Here is a 22,356-nt window from a genome sequence, read left to right as displayed (position 1 = left end):
CTATATACACAAACCCAGAAAACTGAGTGCTCAAGCGTGAAGAATATTTTCCACACCTTCTGTTTCAGAAACACCAAAGTTCAACACAACACGCCTACATTCAACACAAAACTAAAATAACAAAGCTAAAGGGTTTTTACACTCTCTCTCACACACACACAGAGAGAGAGACAGAGAGAGACAGAGAGAGACAGAGAGAAAGTTTGGGCTTCAGACGTTGCTCTGTAAATCCTGTTTTCCAGAATTAGCTCATAAAATGACTTCACTGTTCCCTCCCGAGAAATTGCACTACAGTAAAGAGTGAGTCTCACTGATGCACCCCCCCCCCCCTCTCTCTTTCACACTCACACACACACACACACACACACACAAAGGATGTACAGCTGCATGGACAGGATATATACACACTCATGCTTTCCTCTTCCTTCAGGTTCTTCACTTTCCTCCCAAAAACATATTGGTTATGATAAATTGGAGTGTGTGTGTGTGTGTGAGAGAGAGAGAGAGAGAGAGAGAGAGAGATCAAACTCAGAACCCAAGACAAAAACACAACACAATCCTATAAATGTTAAATGGCCTCTTTTGATAAAAACAAACAAACTCAGATATAAACAGATTTCTTGCTGTTACAGAAAATCACTGAGGGGTGATTTCTGACATCAAAACAGCAGTGCATTAGATTAGATTAGATTAGATTAGATTAGAACTAATTTCTTGTCATTCCAAGAGTTCTACAGGAGTAACATCATTCTCTCTGCAGCCTCGAGGTTTTGCTACAGAAACTAGTCATTACTGTGAACACATGGCTGCGGACAACACACAATAGCACACAGAGCAGGAATGTGCATGATGAGGACAATACAATATACGCAACACAGGACAATACACACAAAAGAGGGATGGGTGTTGTGAGAATTTCAGCATCATTCAGTGTTTCAGAGACCAAAAGCATCTGATAAACAAGTTTTATTCTCTGAAGTACAAAATCATCATATACACACTAGTAAAACTACAGTGATGATTTTATAGAAAACTATACACATCATTCCCCTTTACACACTTTAGATACACATACACACACACACACACGTCAGGAGAAGTGAGGTTTGTGCAGTGAGACAGGTACAGTAGGCAGCACACGGTTGAGGAAGACGAAGGTTTGGACACGTTGGAAGATCCAGAGGAAGATGAGCAACACACTGACGTATTGAATCCAGGCAAACTTCACCGTCTCCCAGAAACCTGGCCGATATGTATAACACACACACACACAGTTAAGGAAAAGAAACACACTCCACATCCAGATGCCACCTCTTACAAATAAGACACTCCTCATGAACATGTCGTTAAGTAAGCTGATGTTGAGTTAAGTGAGTCAATGTTAAGTGAACATTGTGTTTAGTTTACCCAATGTTCACAGCAGGAATTTACAGACACACAGAGTCACTTTTATGAACCGTGACACGACAGAAACTCATAATCCCCTCTTCAGTTTTATTCCTTTATTAAAAAAAGAAAAAGCAGAAATATTGAAGTTGTGTGTTATTTTCTGAAGTGTTGCTGCGAACCGTTTTAATGAATCCGTGCTGGTTTACGTCATTATCACACTTCACTCATCTGAACTGCACGAAAAACTGCGAAACGGACGTAAGATTATCGAACCTTCTCCATGAGTTTACTTCTTCTTGTATTGTCAGATTAATCTGCTACATTCGGTTCAGTCAAATACACAAAAAAGTAGGTTTAATAATCTTTGGTATCATTTATCATCAGAAATAGTGGATCAGTACAATGAAGATATTGTATAAGAACACTGTATAATATCCTGTAGTGGTGAATCTATAATAAACTAATAAACTCAGCTGGTTTATGAGTTTCTCAGAAGCTGCTGGTTATAGAACTCAAACCGAATGTGTATGACGCTGTTTATAATAATTAATAATCACACTTCTTCCTCATACCATCTCAGGGAGTTTCACCTGTTTCACTCATAAATTACTCACTCACTCTTTCATCTTATCCGAACTACCTCGGGTCACGGGGAGCCTGTGCCTATCTCAGGTATCATCGGGCATCAAGGCAGGATACACCCATCACAGGGCACACACACACACACACACACTCTCATTCACTCACACAATCACACACTACGGACAATTTTCCAGAGATGCCAATCAACCTACCATGCATGTGTTTGGACCGGGGAGGAAACCGGAGTATGTAATGTATGAGATGAGATGTAAAACAGTCAATCTGTAATCTGTAAAAGATGAATCATCAACGTGCTTTCTGCTTACACATACATACGCACACGCACACACATACGCACACGCACACACGCACCCGCATGCACACACACACACACACACATACGCACACACACACAAGCACACGCATGCACACGCACACACGCACACACGCACCCGCATGCACACACACACACACACACACAAGCACACGCATGCACACGCACACACGTGCACACACACACGTGCACACACACGTGCACACACATACGCACACGCATGCACACACACACGCACGCACACACAAACGCACGCACACACACACATGCGCACACACACACATGCGCACACTGAGAGAGCCTTAAATGGAACTAGCCTCAAAGTGGCTCGCTTAAAGGACCGAGTTTTATCGTGTTGTGTCATGTCGTGTTTTGTTGTGTCATGTTGTGTCGTGCCGTGCGCTTGCACAAACAATGCTAAAAAAAAAACTAAAATGAACCAGTTGTAAAGGCAGGTTTAAAGCCTCTGATGTCACCTCAAGTGCTTCACTGGGTGTGTCTCTTCTCACCTGCCCTGGTGTCTCCTATATGCCTTATTTTAAAATCCAGTAAGTAAGCTGCTCTATGCAGTGGATATAAAACAACCCCTGATTAAAGCCCCAGTTCCAGCTAAAGAGCAGCAGCCCCACAGTGGGACGCAACACCACCTCATACTTCACTAGACTTCTTTAGATAAGGAGCCCTGCACCAAACATCTTTTGGCATTGTGGCCAGAAAGCTCCCCTGTGGTTCCCCTTCAGACCAGAACAAGTTATTCCACATGGTTTAGACTTTAGCCTGGGTGTTATTTGTGCCGTCATGTCCACCACCCCCACGGCCCTGACGTAGGAAGAGTTACGGAGACTGTCGACACAGACTGTCATAGACAGCAACCAGTTCTTAGCAGAAATTACTACACTTACTTTGTTGTGTTGTTGTTCTTCTCATCAGCCTCCTAACCAAATAGTGTACAGTCACTGATGCCTGGTGTTTATTAATTAATATTTACTGAGTAAATATTAAATCTTTCATATAAAATTGCTATACAGATAAAATTTAATTTCACTGAACTGAATTTAAAAGGGCGTGCAGGTGGATTATAGTTACTGCAGGTTCTTAAATTGTTCCCCATAAAATGATTCTTAATGTTTTTCATTCTTAATGTTTTTTGATATTCATTCATTCATCTTCTACCGCTTATCTGAACTACCTCGGGTCACGGGGAGCCTGTGCCTATCTCAAGCGTCATCGGGCATCAAGGCAGGATACACCCTGGACGGAGTGCCAACCCATCGCAGGGCACACACACACACTCATTCACTCACGCAATCACACACTAGGGACAATTTTCCAGAGATGCCAATCAACCTAACATGCATGTCTTTGGACCGGGGGAGGAAACCGGAGTACCCGGAGGAAACCCCCGAGGCACGGGGAGAACATGCAAACTCCACACACACAAGGTGGAGGCGGGAATCGAACCCCGACCCTGGAGGTGTGAGGCGAACGTGCTAACCACTAAGCCACCGTGACCCCCTGTTTTTTGATATATTGGTTGCAATTTCACAATAAAGGTGAAAATGTTTCTGACACGATTTATCTTGGCTTTATTTTTACACAACAAAAACCTGCCATTTTCACAGAGGTGTGTAAAAGTTTTATATCCACTGCATCTTGAGTTTTTTGGTTTTATGCTAGATTTCACATCTACACTCTACACACACATCCACACACACATCTACACTCTACACACACATCCACACACACATCTACACTCTACACACACATCCACACACACATCTACACTCTACACACACATCTACACTCTAAACACACATCTACACACACATCTACACTCTACACACACATCCACACACACATCTACACTCTACACACACATCCACACACACATCTACACTCTACACACACATCCACACACACATCTACACTCTACACACACATCTACACTCTAAACACACATCTACACACACATCTACACTCTACACACACATCCACACACACATCTACACTCTACACACACATCCACACACACATCTACACTCTACACACATCCACACACACATCTACACTCTACACACACATCTACACTCTAAACACACATCTACACACACATCTACACTCTACACACACATCCACACACACATCTACACTCTACGCACACATCCACACACACATCTACACTCTACGCACACATCCACACAAACATCTACACTCTATGCACACATCCACACACACATCTACACTCTACACACACATCTACACTCTACACACACATCCACACACACATCTACACTCTACACACACATCCACACACACATCTACACTCTACACACACATCCACACACACATCTACACTCTACACACACATCCACACACATCTACACTCTACACACACATCCACACACACATCTACACTCTACACACACATCTACACACACATCTACACTCTAAACACACATCTACACACACATCTACACTCTACACACACATCCACACACACATCTACACTCTACACACACATCCACACACACATCTACACTCTACACACACATCCACACACACATCTACACTCTACACACACATCCACACACACATCTACACTCTACGCACACATCCACACACACATCTACACTCTACGCACACATCCACACACACATCTACACTCTACGCACACATCCACACACACATCTACACTCTACGCACACATCCACACACACATCTACACTCTACACTCACATCCACACACACATCTACACTCTACACTCACATCTACACACACATCCACACACACATCTACACTCTACACACACATCCACACACATCTACACTCTACACTCACATCTACACACACATCCACACACACATCTACACTCTACACTCACATCCACACACACATCTACACTCTACACTCACATCTACACACACATACACACACACATCTACACTCTACACTCACATCCACACACACATCTACACTCACATCCACACACACATCTACACTCTACACTCACATCCACACACACATCCACACACACATCTACACTCTACACACACATCCACACACACATCTACACTCTACACTCACATCCACACACATCCACACACACATCTACACTCTACACTCACATCCACACACACATCTACACTCTACACTCACATCCACACACACATCTACACTCTACACTCACATCCACACACACATCTACACTCTACACTCACATCCACACTCACATCCACACACACATCTACACTCTACACTCTACACTCACATCCACACACACATCTACACTCACATCCACACACACATCTACACTCTACACTCACATCCACACACACATGCACACACTCACACACACACACACATGCACACACTCGTACACACACATACACGCACACACAAACACACACTCACTCACTCGTACACACACACGCACGCACACACAAACACACACATAATTAATCTAAATCTAAAACACACACACTCGTACACTCACTCACTCTCTCACTCACTCATTTCCTACTGCTTATCCGAACTACCTCGGGTCACGGGGAGCCTGTGCCTATCTCAAGCGTCATCGGGCATCAAGGCAGGATACACCCTGGACGGAGTGCCAACCCATCGCAGGGCACACACACACACTCTCATTCACTCACACAATCACACACTACGGACAATTTTCCAGAGATGCCAATCAACCTAACATGCATGTCTTTGGACTGGGGGAGGAAACCGGAGTACCCGGAGGAAACCCCCGAGGCACGGGGAGAACATGCAAACTCCACACACACAAGGTGGAGGTGGGAATCGAACCCCCAACCCTGGAGGTGTGAGGTGAACGTGCTAACCACTAAGCCACCGTGACCCCCACACACACACATAATTAATCTAAATCTAAAACTCACACACTTACTTGCACACACACTCGTACACACACACATGCACACACATAATTAATCTGAATCACACACACTTACATGCACACACACACTCGTACACACACACACGCACATGCACACACAAAATTCATCTAAATCTAAAACACACACACGCACGCACATAGACACTCATAATTAATGGTGCTTGCAAAGCAACATTATTATTATTGTGCTCGACAAAAAAAAAAACTTTGGCGTGTAACTTGTCCCGCAGCTTTTGTCCTAGACCCATGAATGACATGTCAAATCGACCGGCTCATTGAGAAGGTGTGTGCTATGACTTTTATAAGTGATCCAACCAACGATGTTCGCACAGCGGACAAAAAAGCGGCCAATCTCTATTGTTCATTCAACATTAAGAATTGCATGTACTGGTCTATGCAGTATAATAATAAGTAGAATCCCATAATGACTGCAGGATTCACATAAAATGTCCAAACCCTCATACCCCTTTTCCACCAAAAATAACCTGGTGCTGGTTCAGAGTTGGTTCCACTGGTGAACCTTCTAAGAACCGGTTTGCCTTTCCATCAGTTAGAGAGCATCACAGAGCCGAGTCTGACGTCACTGTATACGTGTCACGTTACACAGCAACTTTAGCGCAGCAGCGACAAACACAAACACATCAATGGTGGATGTTGCTTTACTGTTAATGCTCATGACTTTGTGAACCTACATTAACACCCAAACGGAGCGAATCCAACGTGTACGTGCAGCTCCATGTAATCTGTATGAACGGAGGTTGTGATGGAGAAAGTACATAACGTTATTTTATCATTAACACAGAAAAAAGTTAGCCTTAGCATGTAGCTACTTACTATCATGTGTGCTATACTGTACTCTATATTTGTACATGTATCATATTGCGGTAAAGTAAAAGTATGGTGGCCAGGAAGTGCAAAACACATTAACAAATCCAAAAACAAATCAGAAAACACAACGACAAGTCAGACAACCCAGAAACGGTAGTGTATCGTTTTTGAATGGAAACTTACCGATCATTGGACAAGACACCTGTCACTCAAGATATACAGGTATGGAATCTTATGTGTAATGTGTAAAGTTCTCCGTTTAAATATAAGAAAATAACAGAATTAATCCACAGTAATCCATTCCATCCATCCATTCCAACATTTCCCTGCGGCAGACTGTTGAACTTCATGTATACTTTGAGTGACAGGTGTCTTGTCCAATCACAAACTATACCAACCGCTTCCAGGTTGTCTGAAATGTCGTTGTGTTTTCTGATTTGTTAATTTGTTTCATGCACGATTTAGACAACCCAGAAGCAGTAGGTATAGTTTGTGAATGGAAACTTACCGATCATTGGACAAGACGACTGTCATTAAAGATATACAGGTGAATGAAAGGTGTCTCGTCCGATGATGGTAAGTTTCCATTCACAAACTATACCAACCTCTTCTGGGTTGTCTGACTTGTCGTTGTGTTTTCGGATTTGTTAATTTGTTTTGCACTATTAAAGTGTATTAAACATTAGTACTTACGGTACATTTAAGGTACATTTACAAATGCGCTAACAGTAGCCCCGCCCACAGCCCCGCCCCCAGCCCCTGTCACAAGCGGTTCTTCAGTCTAAACCAGCAACGTTTTGGTGCTACTTAAGAACCACTTTTCCTGGTTCAGAGCCGGTGCTTTGGCTGTCGGAAAAGAGAGAACTGGTTCTAAATTAGGCTCCGAACCTGCACTCAAATTGCCTCGGTGGAAAAGGGGCATCAGTAGCCACTTTTTGCCAAAAGTATTGGTACCCCACCGGGTATTCTGGTGACGGCACTCGACACCACGTGGGCATGGACATGTCATATATCAAAACACTCAGCCCGATGAGGGGAACTGACATCATGTGTAGTCCCGCCCCCAGAATAAGCGAAATCAAAAAGTTAGCACAACATGGACATGTCATATATCAAAACTCTCAGCCCGATGAGGGGAACTGCCTCACGTGTGTTTTGGTCACGTCACATGATGTCACGTGTAGCCCTGCCCCCAAAAGAAGCAAAATCAAAAAGTTAGCACAACATGGACATGTGACATATCAAAACACTCAGCAAGATGAGGGGAACTTGCCACGCGCAAGCACCATTCACATTTTCTTCAGGAAATGTACATTCTAGTTAAACTTTTAAAATCTTAAACACACACACACATAATAAATCTAAATCTGAAACACACACACATATATAATTAAACTTTTAAAATCATAAACACACACACATAGTGTGTAAAGGATATGTTATTGTCTCCACTGGGTAACGGATTTCTGCTTTAATCTGAAATGGAGTGTTCACTGCTCGACCGACTGTCCACACCGGGACAGGACACCACAGATAAGTAGTCACTGTAACAGAGAGAGAGACCTTGACAAAAATGCTTTTGGAATGCTTCAACTCCTGTGTACTGTACACAGACACACACACATACAGTTTCTCTCCTGGTATTTCCTGATGATGGTGGTGAGGTCGAATGAGTCGGCAAAAGGACTTTCTGAGTCAATCACAGAGACCTGAAGAACAAACAAAAGAACAAGAGGATCTTAGCATTAAATAAAAAAGCTCTAAAAGCACCTCACCATCTCTCGCTCTCTCTCTCTCTCACACACACACACACACACACACACACACACACTCGCACAGACACGTCTGAATTTTGACAGTCATTTTAAATGTTCCAGCAAATTCTATCACCCAGAGCCCTCAAGGTAACTAATATCACATATCACTTCCATGTGAGGTGAAGCTGAGCTCTGTGTGTGTGCGTGTGTGTTTGTGTGTGTGTGTGTTAGGTCATTAATAATTCAAAATCAATTAAAATAATAATAATAATAATGCACAGTTCCTCTGAAATTGAGTTGGTGAAGCTTCTGATTGGTCAGCTGTGGTAACGCCCAATATCTCATCACACATCTGGGAACTGAAATTTCACCCAAACTGATTTCCAAAATAGGCACAATGAATTTTACACTTTAAAAAAATCCTGATGTACAATGTTGTACTAGTGTAACATCTGAACATTGGATGATGTCAGGAACATACAGATGTGTAACACAAGCGAGTGTGTCCACTCAGAGCTGAGCAATTTCCTCTTACATTGTACTGAGTGTGTACACCACGGTGAGAGAGAGGCTCCTTCTGCTGCAACTTCAGATCTCCACTGATGAAGAGCTGAGACATGGGGACAGAAGACGAGGACTGGATCAATGCCATTGACTGCATCACCACCACTGACATCCTCTACAGAGAGAGAGAGAGAGTGGTGTGTGTGTGTGTGTGTGTGTGTGTGTGTGTGTGTGTAAGGGGGGTGGGGTGAGGGGGGGTAGAATAAGACATAAAATCAGTTATATAAAATCTGTATAAGAAATGTCTCAGATTTTCCATTTCTTTTGACTGTCTATTATTATTATTATTATTATTATTATTATTATTATTATTATTGATTTGATAATTCATTTTATTATTAATGTCACTGAGCATAAAGGCGTACACGGAGCTGGTAGGAGAAGGTGAGCAGTAGTTGGAGGCTGTAAATCTGCTCTGCGCTGTTCAGTGGGACAGACATCTGTAGAGACAAACGGTCTGCCTTCCCATCACCATTACTATCACTCTCTCGCACCTGCAGACAAACAGACAGACAGACAGACAGACAAGTGTAGAAACAGGCAGACAGAGAGACAGGCAGACAGACAGACTCACAGACACAGTGGGAATACGCAGTTTGTCCCCCAGCAGCATGTTGAAGTTGGAGAATGTGCTCCAAGCTACATAATCTCCACTAGCACTCGTCACACCTATCATCATCATCTCATACTGGAACTGGACCACAGGCTGTTCCTCATATGAGCTCTGCTTCAGCCAGAACCCTGTAACACACACACACACACACACACACACACAAGGATGAGGAAAGGCTCTGAAAAATGAGTTTGTGTCTGTAATAATGATGTTTACATATGATTCTAACTAAATAAATACAGACGTGTGCTTTCCAAACTAAGTTTAATGCCTTTTCACTGCACATCTTTATTCCTCCTCTCATGTCCCTCTCCACATGTCTGAGCTGTTAGCTCTTTACCTTGACTCCTGTAGGTGATGAGTAGAGGAGGGATGTAAGTGAGCACAGATACCAACAGCACAAACACACTGGCCCGGGAACACACACTGGCTTTATACCGGATTAATAACGGGTGAGAATACACTTCATAAAGCCCCATAATTCACACAGATACAGTTTTAGCTAAACGTAGCTAGCATGCAGGCTATCAGCTGTAACCTTCTCCCCTGGACAGATGACTAGTACCGAAGGGAATCCTTTACAATCTATCGTATCAATTTAAATAAATATTTATTTATAATTTTGATTCACTATATATACATTTATTAACGCTTCGCCCTGCTGACACACGCTTACGTCGCACAAGCTAGGGCTACTTCCGGTTTGGGAAGCGTCGCAGCGTTACCATGACCGCGTCACCACCATGGCAACATAAAGCCCCGCCCACAAAATGACCAAGTTTACTGAAATCTTAGCAGCTCCTAAAAACGGATCATTTTATAAATGCATTTCATTTTATTACAAATATAAAAACGAATAATTGCATTAAAGTTGACATATTTTTACATTTACAACTGAATCAATTCACGTCACTTCCCAGATTCTAGCTGTACATTATTTAATTATAAAATGATTATTATGGTGAAGTTTCTTTTTTAGTTTTCTCAGTAACATGAGAAGCAAGAAGATGTAATGTAGTGTGTAAAAATATACAACAGGTTACAAGTCTTTTGTGTTCATTCATCTCATATAGAGATTTTAAGAACCTGAAATTCTGGTGTGAGTGAAACATCACTGTGTAAGAATGTGCAGACAAAACAAAAGCAGATTTCATGCTCGAGTGCATCAGGAATAACAACAGTGTATAATAACAATATTATGGATTATATTAGATTAAACTTTTAGGATACAACAGTATGACCATAAGAGTGCGAATATATGACAGTACAACAACAGAACAATACAGAGATATGTTCGTGTTTTTTTAACAATTTACATTGTCTCAAAGCAGCTTTACAGAAGTATAGAAACAAAATTTAACGACGAATCGAGTCTGAGGTGACGGTGGTGAGGAAAAACTCCATGAGATGATATGAGGAAGAGGAACCTTAAGAGAAACCAGACTCAGAATGAACCTCATCCTCATTTGGGTGACTGGACAGGAAATAATGTCAATGTAAATAATGTAAATATAAATAATGTAAATATAAATAATGTCATTGTAAATTATGTAAATGTAAATAATGTAAATATAAATAATGTAAATAATGTAAATGCAAATAATATAAATGTAAATAATGTAAATGTAAACAATGTAAATATAAATAATGTAAATGTAATATATACATATGTACATGAAACCAAGATCTGTAATAACAAAGATGACTTATTGAATATTATTGAGTATTATTGTGTATTAGTATTATTGTCTATTATTGTGTATTATTGAATATAATTGTGTATTATTGAGTATTATTGTGTATTTTTCTGTATTATTGTGTATTATTGAGTATTATTGTGTATTATTGTGTATTATTGTGTATTATTGAATATTATTGTGTATTAGTGTGTATTATTGAATATAATTGTGTATTATTGTGTATTATTGTGTATTATTGTGTATTATTGAATATAATTGTGTATTATTGAGTATTATTGTGTATTATTGTGTATTATTATGTATTATTGAATATAATTGTATTATTGAGTATTATTGTGTATTATTGTGTATTATTGAACATAATTGTGTATTATTGAATATAATTGTGTATTATTGTGTATTATTGTGTATTATTGAGTATTATTGAGTATTATTGAGTATTATTGTGTATTATTGAGTATTATTGAGTATTATTGTGTATTATTGAGTATTATTGAGTATTATTGTGTCCAATCTGAACTGATGAACTTTCAATTCTTTCTGTCCCTTAGACACAGCTGAGGAAATGGAGTCGACTGCATGACGTCATTCCCCCTGGAGCGCATGCGCACTCTGACAGCTAGCCTAGCAAAGCTAACAACATTAGTGACGTTTTGGTTTCGACATTGTTGTTTTCAACGAATTGGTGTTTTTTATTTAAACCTTTTTGTTGTCAGTCTTTTGTGTTCTCGTTGATTAATATCAGCATTACGCTGTGGAGTTGTGGTGGAAGCTGCAAACATGAAATGGATGTTTAAAGAAGATCATTCTCTCGGTAATGTGTTGCATGTTTACTGAAATAAACAGAGACAATAAACACAGAGACAATAAACACAGAGACAATAAACACAGAGCTTTATATTTATATTATACACAGCATTAATCAGTTTATTACACTGTAAAAATGTCAGGAGTGTCAGGGGTTAATGTTATTCTTTACTTTCTACTGTCTGTAATTATAATAATAATGATAATGATAATAATAATAATAATAATAATAATAATAATAATAATTATAATAATAATAATGATAATAATGATAATAATAATAATAATAATATAATGATAATAATACTATAAAACATAATAATAATAATAATAATAGCTTACTTTGTTTGATTATGTTCAGCAGATGCATTAACACTATATTAGATAAATGAACTTTGAGGATTGAGATTTCGGTGTATAAAAACAATTCATGCCACATTTGATCTTTATTGTGATTTTTTTAAGTGCTTCCTCTCTTCCTACATGTACACTGTATTGTTGATGATGATGATGATGATGATGCCCACCCACCATAACACCCACCATAACACGTCTTCTTCTCCACAGCAGGAGATATTGATGAGCTGTAAATTCCAGGGCTGTGTGTGAGAGTGGACTTTAATAATGCAGGGTTTGAGTTGAGTGCTGTAACATTACACATTAGGAGAAAAACTAAAGTGATGACTCAACAAAACAAAGCAGGGTGAGGTTGTGTAGATAGAGGAAAATACTCTGTGATGGCAGCGGGGTTTCTGTCCCCTAACCCCAACCCTAACCCTAGTGGATTATATTCATCAAGTCCCAGTATTTTATTACTCACACACTGCTGCATTTACCCATTTATAATTATTAAAGAACAACACATCGTAATTATTATCCAGTTACAGTTACAGATTCCGTTCTGTCAGTTATAAACCCTCAGCGGTCTCTTTATTGTCTCTCTTTATTTTAATAAGACAAAAATCTCAGCTTGTCATGTTACTGAGAAACACAAAGAAGTGTAAACTCTGAGTGCATTAATATAAACCTTCTCAAATCCTGACAGAGAGAATTAATCAACACCTGATGACCAATCAGAGTCCAGAACTCAGCAGTGTGTTGTGGTGTAATATTTAATTCAATTCAATTCAAGTTTATTTGTATGGCGCTTTTTACAATGGACATTGTCTCAAAGCAGCTTTACAGAACATAAACATAGAACAGAAGGTAAAAACATAAGGAGTAATATAAAGAATTAATATAATAAAAATTCAAAATATATATAGTTCACAGTATGTATGTATGTAGATGTATTTATCCCCAATGAGCAAGTCTGAGGTGACTCAGGTGACTGTGGGGAGGAAAAACTCCCTTAAATTGGTAAAGGAAGAAACCTTGAGAGGAACCAGACTCAAAGGGGAACCTCATCCTCATATGGGTGACACTGGGGGTGTGATTATAAATATACAGTCTGATAAATGTTGTATTGGTGTAAGGATCACATGGAGTTCAGATCTCCTCTTAGTATCACAGAGTCCAACTGGAGCTGGTAGATCTGTAGATGTCTCAGGATTCTCACAGAGTCGCCCTCATCTCAGTGGAGGTCCAAAACCTTCATCGCACAGAAGACGATCGGAGCTGGTACAATGTCTGGGTGTCTCGGCATGGGTAGAAAAAAAAGAAGAGCAGTGCAGAGGGATTAACATATCTGCTGTTCATAAAAATGTGCAAGTCTAGTGTAATAGTGCACAATATTATGGGATGTATTATGTGTACGTCTGACTAAAGAGATGAGTTTTTAATCTACATTTAAACTGTGAAAGTGTGTCTGAGCCCCGAACACTATCAGGAAGACTATTCCAGAGTTTGGGAGCTAAATAAGTAGACTTAGATATTCTGGGAACTACCAGAAGTCCTGAGTTTTGTGATCTCAGAGAGCGTGAAGGATTGTAACGTGTTAGAAGACTAGTTAGATACATGGGAGCTAAACCATTAAGAGCCTTGTACGTAAGTAGCAGCAGTTTATAATCAATTCTAAACTTAACAGGTAGCCAGTGTAGAGATGATAAAATTGGGGTTATATGGTCATACTTTCTTGTCCTAGTGAGAACTCTGGTGGCTGCATTTTGGACTAACTGTAGCCTATTTATTAAAGATGCAGGACAACCACCTAGTAATGCATTACAATAGTCCAGTCTAGAGGTCATGAAAGCGTGAATACAGTTTGTTTTGGCTCTGATGGCTCTGATGTTCTTCCTCTACAGAGCACCGGTGTGTGGAATCAGCCAAGATCCGAAACAAATACCCCGACAGGGTACCTGTGAGTAACACACACAAACACACACACACACACAATCTCATCAGCACTAACACCAGTGTAACTGATCCTGTGTGAATATGACAAGTCTCTATTTCTATCTCAATGATCGATGAATTACTTTACGATTCTGAGAAACAAAGTAAAAATGTTGTTGCTAGAGAGGCGGTGGTACGTCGAGAGAAGCAGGTGAATCAGAGACAGACAGGTTACAGGTGTGTGTTATTGTCTGGATTATCAGAAGTACTGATTTCCCAGAAGTGACGATCAGGAAACTAGAGCCTGGTGATAACGTGATACACCTGCAGAACAACACTCAGGTCTACTGGATTGTGACATCGAATAAATAAACATTCATAGGTATTTGTATTAAAGCCTAGGTGTGACACACTGAGCTGTCATGTCATGTCATGAAGTCATTGTGATCTTAAGCCCTATTCGGACAGGATTAGAACTCTGTGGAAAACCTCCAGTGTTTTCTGCATACCATTTAAAGCAAAAAGAACTTGATAACATCAAGCAACGTCATACGCACATGACGACAAGGAGGTTACTGTGGTGCGTAAAGCAAGTTACTCCTCCCACTTCTGCTAGTTTTACTGAGATGTCTTGTCCCGTGCGAATTGGCCAATTAATATTACAGACGTCCTGAGGTAAAATTGCAAATACTCCACGTCCCCACGTAAAACTAATCCCGTCCTAATAGGGCTTTAGTCAAGCTCTCACATTCCTGAGAGCAGAGATCTGTGTCTGGAGAACGTTTAATTCATGGAGGTTTGAGTCAGACACACAACAGGCTGGAGGGAGTCACCTGAATATTATCAGAAGAAGAAACCTGAGTGGAAGTGTCCAAAATCTCAGTCTGCACATTATAGGTTAGAGGATTTCACACTGACCGTATGAACAGTTTCTGAACAGTGACCAGAGCAGCTCAGATCCTGCTGAAAAACCTCAACTTTTAACTAAGAAAAAGTTAGTGACTAAGACGTCACTAAATTAGAGCTTTTATACACTTTCCTCAGACTGTAGGAGAGCGAGGTTTCTTCACATAAATAATCTGATAAACCCAGAACCAGTGGCTGTGTATGTGCTGCTATAACCTCAAACTAGTGAGGAGTCACACAGACACACTCGCACGCACACACTCACACGCACAAACACACACTCACACTCACACACAGCAGTATCTATCTTGTGGCAGAGAGAAAAAACTTTGGATTTTCTTTTCTTTGGACTTCAAAAACCAAAGGACAGGGTTACCGTCTCCTGACTAGGGTCCTGTCCACCGAGAGGAGGAAGGAGCTGCCCCTATGTATGTGGTGGCACCACGTCAGTATAAGTCAAGAAACTTTTATTGTCATGACAACCATATAAACCTTTTACAGTACACAGTGACATGAGACAACGTTTCTCCAGGATCAGGTAGCTACATAAAACAAAGACAGAGCTATAAGGACTTAGTAAGTGTCCTAGATACATAAAGTGTATCTGTGTAACCTGGTGTACACAGTGTGAGACAAGACAGTGCAGGACAAGACAGACAAGACAGTGCAAACAAAATAATTACAAGACAATACACAAAAGACAATAAACAGAAACAGCGTCAGTGTAAATACTGTATGTTCAACACTATTGCGTGTGCAGTAATACTGTAATGAACACAGTGTCATAGCAGCAGGTCCCTGAGATAATGTAAAGTATCGTGCAAAACAACAAACGACTGAAATGTGAGACAGAATGTGCAAAGAGCAAAAACCGCTTCAGAGCATCTGGCGAGTGGTCTGTATGCTGGACTGTATGTCTGTCACATGTCAGGTTCCTCTTTTGTCAGCCAGGAACACACAGCTGAGGCTGCAGAGGAAACACAATCTGGTCTGATGAACCTGGATTTCTGCTGAGGGACTCAGATGGTCAGAGGGTCAGAATTTAATGCGTCAGATTTTCTCTCTTTGTATTTTAAAGTGAATTATTATTCACTCACTCATTCATCTTCTACCGCTTATCCGAACTACCTCGGGTCACGGGGAGCCTGTGCCTATCTCAGGCGTCATCAGGCATCAAGGCAGGATACACCCTGGACGGCGTGCCAACCCATCGCAGGGCACACACACACACTCTCATTCACTCACGCAATCACACACTAGGGACAATTTTCCAGAGATGCCAATCAACCTACCATGCATGTCTTTGGACCGGGGGAGGAAACCGGAGTACCCGGAGGAAACCCCCGAGGCACGGGGAGAACATGCAAACTCCACACACACAAGGTGGAGGCGGGAATCGAACCCCGACCCTGGAGGTGTGAGGCGAACGTGCTAACCACTAAGCCACCATGCCCCTTGAATTATTATTATTATTATTATTATTATTATCCATCCATCCATCCATCCATTTTCTACCGCTTATCCGGGGTCGGGTCGCGGGGGCAGCAGTCTAAGCAGGGACGCCCAGACTTCCCTCTCCCCAGACACTTCCTCCAGCTCTTCCGGGGGAATACCGAGGCGTTCCCAGGCCAGCCGAGAGACATAGTCCCTCCAGCGTGTCCTAGGTCTTCCCCGGGGCCTCCTCCCGGTTGGACATGCCCGGAACACCTCCCCAGGGAGGCGTCCAGGAGGCATCCGGAACAGATGCCCGAGCCACCTTAGCTGACTCCTCTCGATGTGGAGGAGCAGCGGCTCTACTCTGAGCTCCTCCCGGGTGACCGAGCTCCTCACCCTATCTCTAAGGGAGCGCCCAGCCTCCCTGCGGAGGAAACTCATTTCGGCCGCCTGTATCCGGGATCTTGTCCTTTCGGTCATGACCCAAAGCTCATGACCATAGGTGAGGGTAGGAACGTAGATCGACTGGTAAATAGAGAGCTTCGCCTTGTGGCTCAGCTCTTTCTTCACCACAACAGACCGGTATATCGACCGCATCACTGCAGAAGATGCACCGATCCGCCTGTCGATCTCCCGCTCCATCCTTCCCTCACTCGTGAACAAGACCCCAAGATACTTAAACTCCTCCACTTGAGGCAGGAGCTCTCCACCAACCTGAAGGGGACAAGCCACCCTTTTCCGGTTGAGAACCATGGCCTCGGACTTGGAGGTGCTGATTCTCATCCCCGCCGCTTCACACTTGGCTGCAAACCGTCCCAGTGCACGCTGAAGGTCCTGATTTGAGGAAGCCAACAGGACAACATCATCTGCAAAAAGCATAGACGAAATCCTGTGGTCCCCAAACCGGACTCCCTCCGGCCCCCGACTGCGCCTAGAAATCCTGTCCATATAGATAATATACAGGACCGGTGACAAAGGGTAGCCCTGCCGGAGTCCAACATGCACCGGGAACAAGTCTGACTTACTGCCGGCAATGCGAACCAAACTCCTGCTCCGGTCATATAGGGACCGGACAGCCCTTAGCAGAGGGCCCCGGACCCCATACTCCCAGAGCACCCCCCACAGGTCACCACGAGGGACACAGTCGAATGCCTTCTCCAGATCCACAAAGCACATGTGGACTGGTTGGGCAAACTCCCATGAACCCTCCAGCAACCTGGCGAGGGTATAGAGATGGTCCAGTGTTCCACGACCGGGACGAAACCCGCATTGTTCCTCCTGAATCCGAGGTTCGACTATCGGACGAATTCTCCTCTCCAGTACCCTGGCATAGACTTTTCCGGGGAGGCTGAGGAGTGTGATCCCCCTGTAGTTGGAACACACCCTCCGGTCCCCCTTCTTAAACAGAGGGACCACCACCCCAGTCTGCCAGTCCAGATGCACTGTCCCCAGCCTCCATGCGACGTTGCAGAGGCGTGTCAACCAAGACAGCCCCACAACATCCAGAGACTTGAGGTATTCAGGGCGGATCTCATCCACCCCCGGTGCCTTGCCACCGAGGAGCTTCTCAACTACCTCAGTGACCTCAGCTTGGGGGATCGACGAGTCCACAACTGAGCCCTCGGCCTCTGCTTCCTCAATGGAAGACATGTCGGTGGGGTTGAGGAGAACCTCGAAGTACTCCTTCCACCGTCCGAGGATGTCCCCAGTCGAAGTCAGCAGATTCCCACTCCCACTGTAAACAGCGTGAGCAGGGCACTGCTTCCCCCTCCTGAGGCGCCGGACGGTTTGCCAGAATTTCTTCGAGGCCAACCGATAGTCCTTCTCCATGGCCTCACCGAACTCCTCCCAGACCCGAGTTTTTGCCTCCGCAACCACCCGGGCTGAAGCTCGCTTGGCCCCCCGGTATCTATCAGCTGCCTCCGGAGTCCCCCGAGCCAACCAGGCTCGATAGGACTCCTTCTTCAGCTTGACGGCATCCCTTACTTCCGGGGTCCACCACTGGGTTCGGGGATTGCCGCCACGACAGGCACCGGAGACCTTACGGCCACAGCTCCGAGCGGCTGCGTCGACAATGGAGGTGGAGAACATGGTCCACTCGGACTCAATGTCTCCAACCTCCCTCGGGATCTGGTTGAAGCTCTGCCGGAGGTGGGAGTTGAAGTTCTCTCTGACTGGAGACTCTGTCAAACGTTCCCAGCAGACCCTCACAGTACGTTTGGGTCTGCCAAGTCTGTCCAACTTCCTCCCCCGCCATCGGATCCAACTCACCACCAGGTGGTCATCAGTTGACAGCTCCGCCCCTCTCTTCACCCGAGTGTCCAAGACATACGGCCGGAGGTCAGATGAAACAACCACAAAGTCGATCATTGACCTCCGACCTAGGGTGTCCTGGTGCCATGTATACTGATGGACACCCTTATGCTTGAACATGGTGTTCGTTATGGACAAACTGTGACTAGCACAGAAGTCCAATAACAGAACACCACTCGGGTTCAGGTCGGGGGGGCCGTTCCTCCCAATCACGCCCCTCCAGGTGTCACTGTCGCTGCCCACATGAGCATTGAAGTCCCCCAGTAGAACGATGGAGTCCCCGGACGCCAAAAAGGTCGGGTACTCTACACTGCCATTTGGCCTGTTAGCACAAATAACAGTGAGAGACCTATCCCCGACCCGCAGGCGCAGGGAAACGACCCTCTCGTTCACCGGGGTGAACGCCAACACATGGTTGCTGAGCTGGGGGGCTATGAGCAAGCCCACACCAGCCCACCGCCTCTCACCGCGGGCAACTCCAGAGTAGTAGAGAGTCCAGCCTCTCTCAAGGAGTTGGGTTCCAGAGCCCAAGCTGTGCGTGGAGGCAAGCCCAACTATCTCTAGTCGGTATTATTATTATTATTATTATTATTATTATTATTATTATTTTAATGACACATTTTGGTAAAGACCAGAAACTGATAGAAAAGCTTTTATTTTTAATCTCAGTGTGAACATTCAGGAAGAAAACAAACAGGTTCTAAGGTTCTAATAATCTTTTTATTAATCGGCGTGAATCGGGTTAGTGTGAAACTGCGAGACGCTCCAGAGTGTCATGTTACGAGAAATCGTAAAGCACAAACTCGTCTGTACTGGGATTAGCGTTTTATTAGAGGTGTTCAGGTGGAGTTTGGGAACATACCTGGGTTCTGTTGTACTCTGAGAGAACTTTCATTCTCAGGCTGTAATCATCTGCATTGTGTTCACGTCTGTTAGAAAACAAGCTGTGGACAAACTGCTCCCTGACATCAGAGACAAAGGTCTGTTCCAACAGCCTAATGTGTGTGTGTGTGTAACAGTGTGTGTGTGTGTGTGTGTGTGTGTGTGGATGAAGGACAGGGTGTTTCCCAATGCTGTTTATTACAGAAACTCTGTTTTCCTGCCACTGTTGTTGTGTTCTCATTGTGTTAAGACTCGTGTATTTTTCTGGTTGTTCAGGATTCCAACGCTGTCAGGATTTTAATACAATAATAATGCTTATATGAAATAATATTATAATTATAGGTATTCAGCTATGTAATGCATTCATCTGTTTACTCAGATTCCAGTCATTAGTAATTAGACATGTTTATTGTCTGATGTAATCTAAGCTTCAGATAACACTAAAGAGGAAACCAATTAAAATCTCACAGTTTAAAAAGCGCAGGATGAATAAACATAATCCACAAAAGGAATGTGGAGTTAAAACTTGTTCTTGTCTTATGATTCGTATCAGGCTTCAACTGACAGAGAGGAATGAGCAGGAAATAGACACCATCACCTCCTGGTGCTGTAACACAACCCCTGAATGAGTCTTCAGAGGGAGAGAGAGAGAGGTGGAGGGAGAGGTGGAGGGAGAGGTGGGGGGGTAAGATGAGAAAAAACAGCTCTCTTTTCATCAGCACACAGGGACCAGTGCACAGACCTCAAATCCTCCTTTCAGCTAAATGAGGATCAATTACAAAAAAAAACACAGAGCTCAGATTAATGAAGCGCTTTTCTCTGATCTGGTGAAAGTTATAAATCTCCTCCAGACCTGTGACTTGTACGTGTTTTGTTGCTGCACCGTATTGGAACGTATGCTGCGATGTTTACACTCAGAAATCCACCAAAACAGCATCTTATTTTACTTCCATTAAATTCAGCAGGGGTCACGGTGGCTTAGTGGTTAGCACGTTCGCCTCACACCTCCAGGGTTGGGGGTTCGATTCCCGCCTCCACCTTGTGTGTGTGGAGTTTGCATGTTCTCCCCGTGCCTCGGGGGTTTCCTCCGGGTACTCCGGTTTCCTCCCCAGTCCAAAGACATGCATGGTAGGTTGATTGGCATCTCTGGAAAATTGTCCGTAGTGTGTGATTGTGTGAGTGAATGAGAGTGTGTGTGTGTGTGTGTGCCCTGTGATGGGTTGGCACTCCGTCCAGGGTGTATCCTGCCTTGATGCCCGATGATGCCTGAGATAGGCACAGGCTCCCCGTGACCCGAGGTAGTTCAGATAAGCGGTAGAAGATGAATGAGTGAGTGAAATTAAAGAAACGCTCTGATTACAGAGTGAAATGTTTTCACACAGACACTAAATGAACAGTTCAGAAATTCCGTCAGTGGCAGTAAAACACACACCAACAGCCCTGGGGTTATACTTACCACATACCACTTAATAATAATTACCAGTTACTGCTTTGAGTTTCAAACCTCCAGGACAGTACAGTGGCCGGGAAGTGCAAAACAAATTAACAAATCCGAAAACACATTAACAAGTCAGACAACCCGGAAGAGGTTGGTATAGTTTGTGAATGGAAAATTACCATCATCGGACGAGACACCTTTCATTCACCTGTATATCTTTAATGACAGTCGTCTTGTCCAATGATCGGTAAGTTTCCATTCACAAACTATACCTACTGCTTCCGGGTTGTCTAAATCGGTGCATGAAACAAATGAACAAATCAGAAAACACAAGGACATTTCAGACAACCTGGAAGCGGTTGGTATAGTTTGTGATTGGACAAGACACCTGTCACTCAAAGTATACATGAAGTTCAACAGTCTGCCGCAGGGAAATGTTGGAATGGATGGATGGACTGGATTACTGTGGATTAATTCTGTTATTTTCTTATATTTAAATGGAGAACTTTACACATTACACATAAGATTCCGTACCTGTATATGTTGAGTGACAGGTGTCTTGTCCAATGATCGGTAAGTTTCCATTCAAAAATGATACACTACCGTTTCTGGGTT

At 43.0% G+C, this 22,356-nt stretch overlaps 2 protein-coding genes across 2 annotated transcripts in view; one reads left to right on the top strand and one right to left on the bottom strand.

Moving 5' to 3' along the window:
* Nucleotides 1-951: 951 nt before the first annotated feature.
* tmem231 (transmembrane protein 231) lies at nucleotides 952-10,685 on the bottom strand. Its single transcript, XM_060885091.1, has 7 exons — nucleotides 10,328-10,685; nucleotides 9,949-10,115; nucleotides 9,740-9,868; nucleotides 9,346-9,489; nucleotides 8,681-8,762; nucleotides 8,494-8,597; nucleotides 952-1,255 (listed from the first exon to the last, which is right to left on the bottom strand). Exons 1-7 carry the CDS (start codon nucleotides 10,464-10,466, stop codon nucleotides 1,091-1,093), a joined length of 930 nt encoding a protein of 309 aa, XP_060741074.1. The 5' UTR covers nucleotides 10,467-10,685; the 3' UTR covers nucleotides 952-1,090.
* A 1,605-nt stretch (nucleotides 10,686-12,290) lies between these two features.
* The window catches only part of gabarapl2 (GABA(A) receptor-associated protein like 2), an 11,756-nt gene continuing 1,690 nt past the window's right edge, over nucleotides 12,291-22,356 (top strand). Inside the window, exons 1-2 of the mRNA XM_060885355.1 lie at nucleotides 12,291-12,501; nucleotides 14,738-14,793. Coding sequence (XP_060741338.1) covers nucleotides 12,468-12,501; nucleotides 14,738-14,793 — 90 coding nt within the window. The 5' untranslated portion in view covers nucleotides 12,291-12,467. The remainder of the gene's footprint in view (nucleotides 12,502-14,737; nucleotides 14,794-22,356) is intronic.

The sequence above is a fragment of the Tachysurus vachellii genome, chromosome 13 (assembly GCF_030014155.1).
Source record: "Tachysurus vachellii isolate PV-2020 chromosome 13, HZAU_Pvac_v1, whole genome shotgun sequence".
NCBI lineage: Eukaryota > Metazoa > Chordata > Actinopteri > Siluriformes > Bagridae > Tachysurus > Tachysurus vachellii.
The sequence above is the reverse complement of the archived record's forward strand: the minus strand, read 5'-3'. Positions and strand labels throughout refer to the sequence as shown.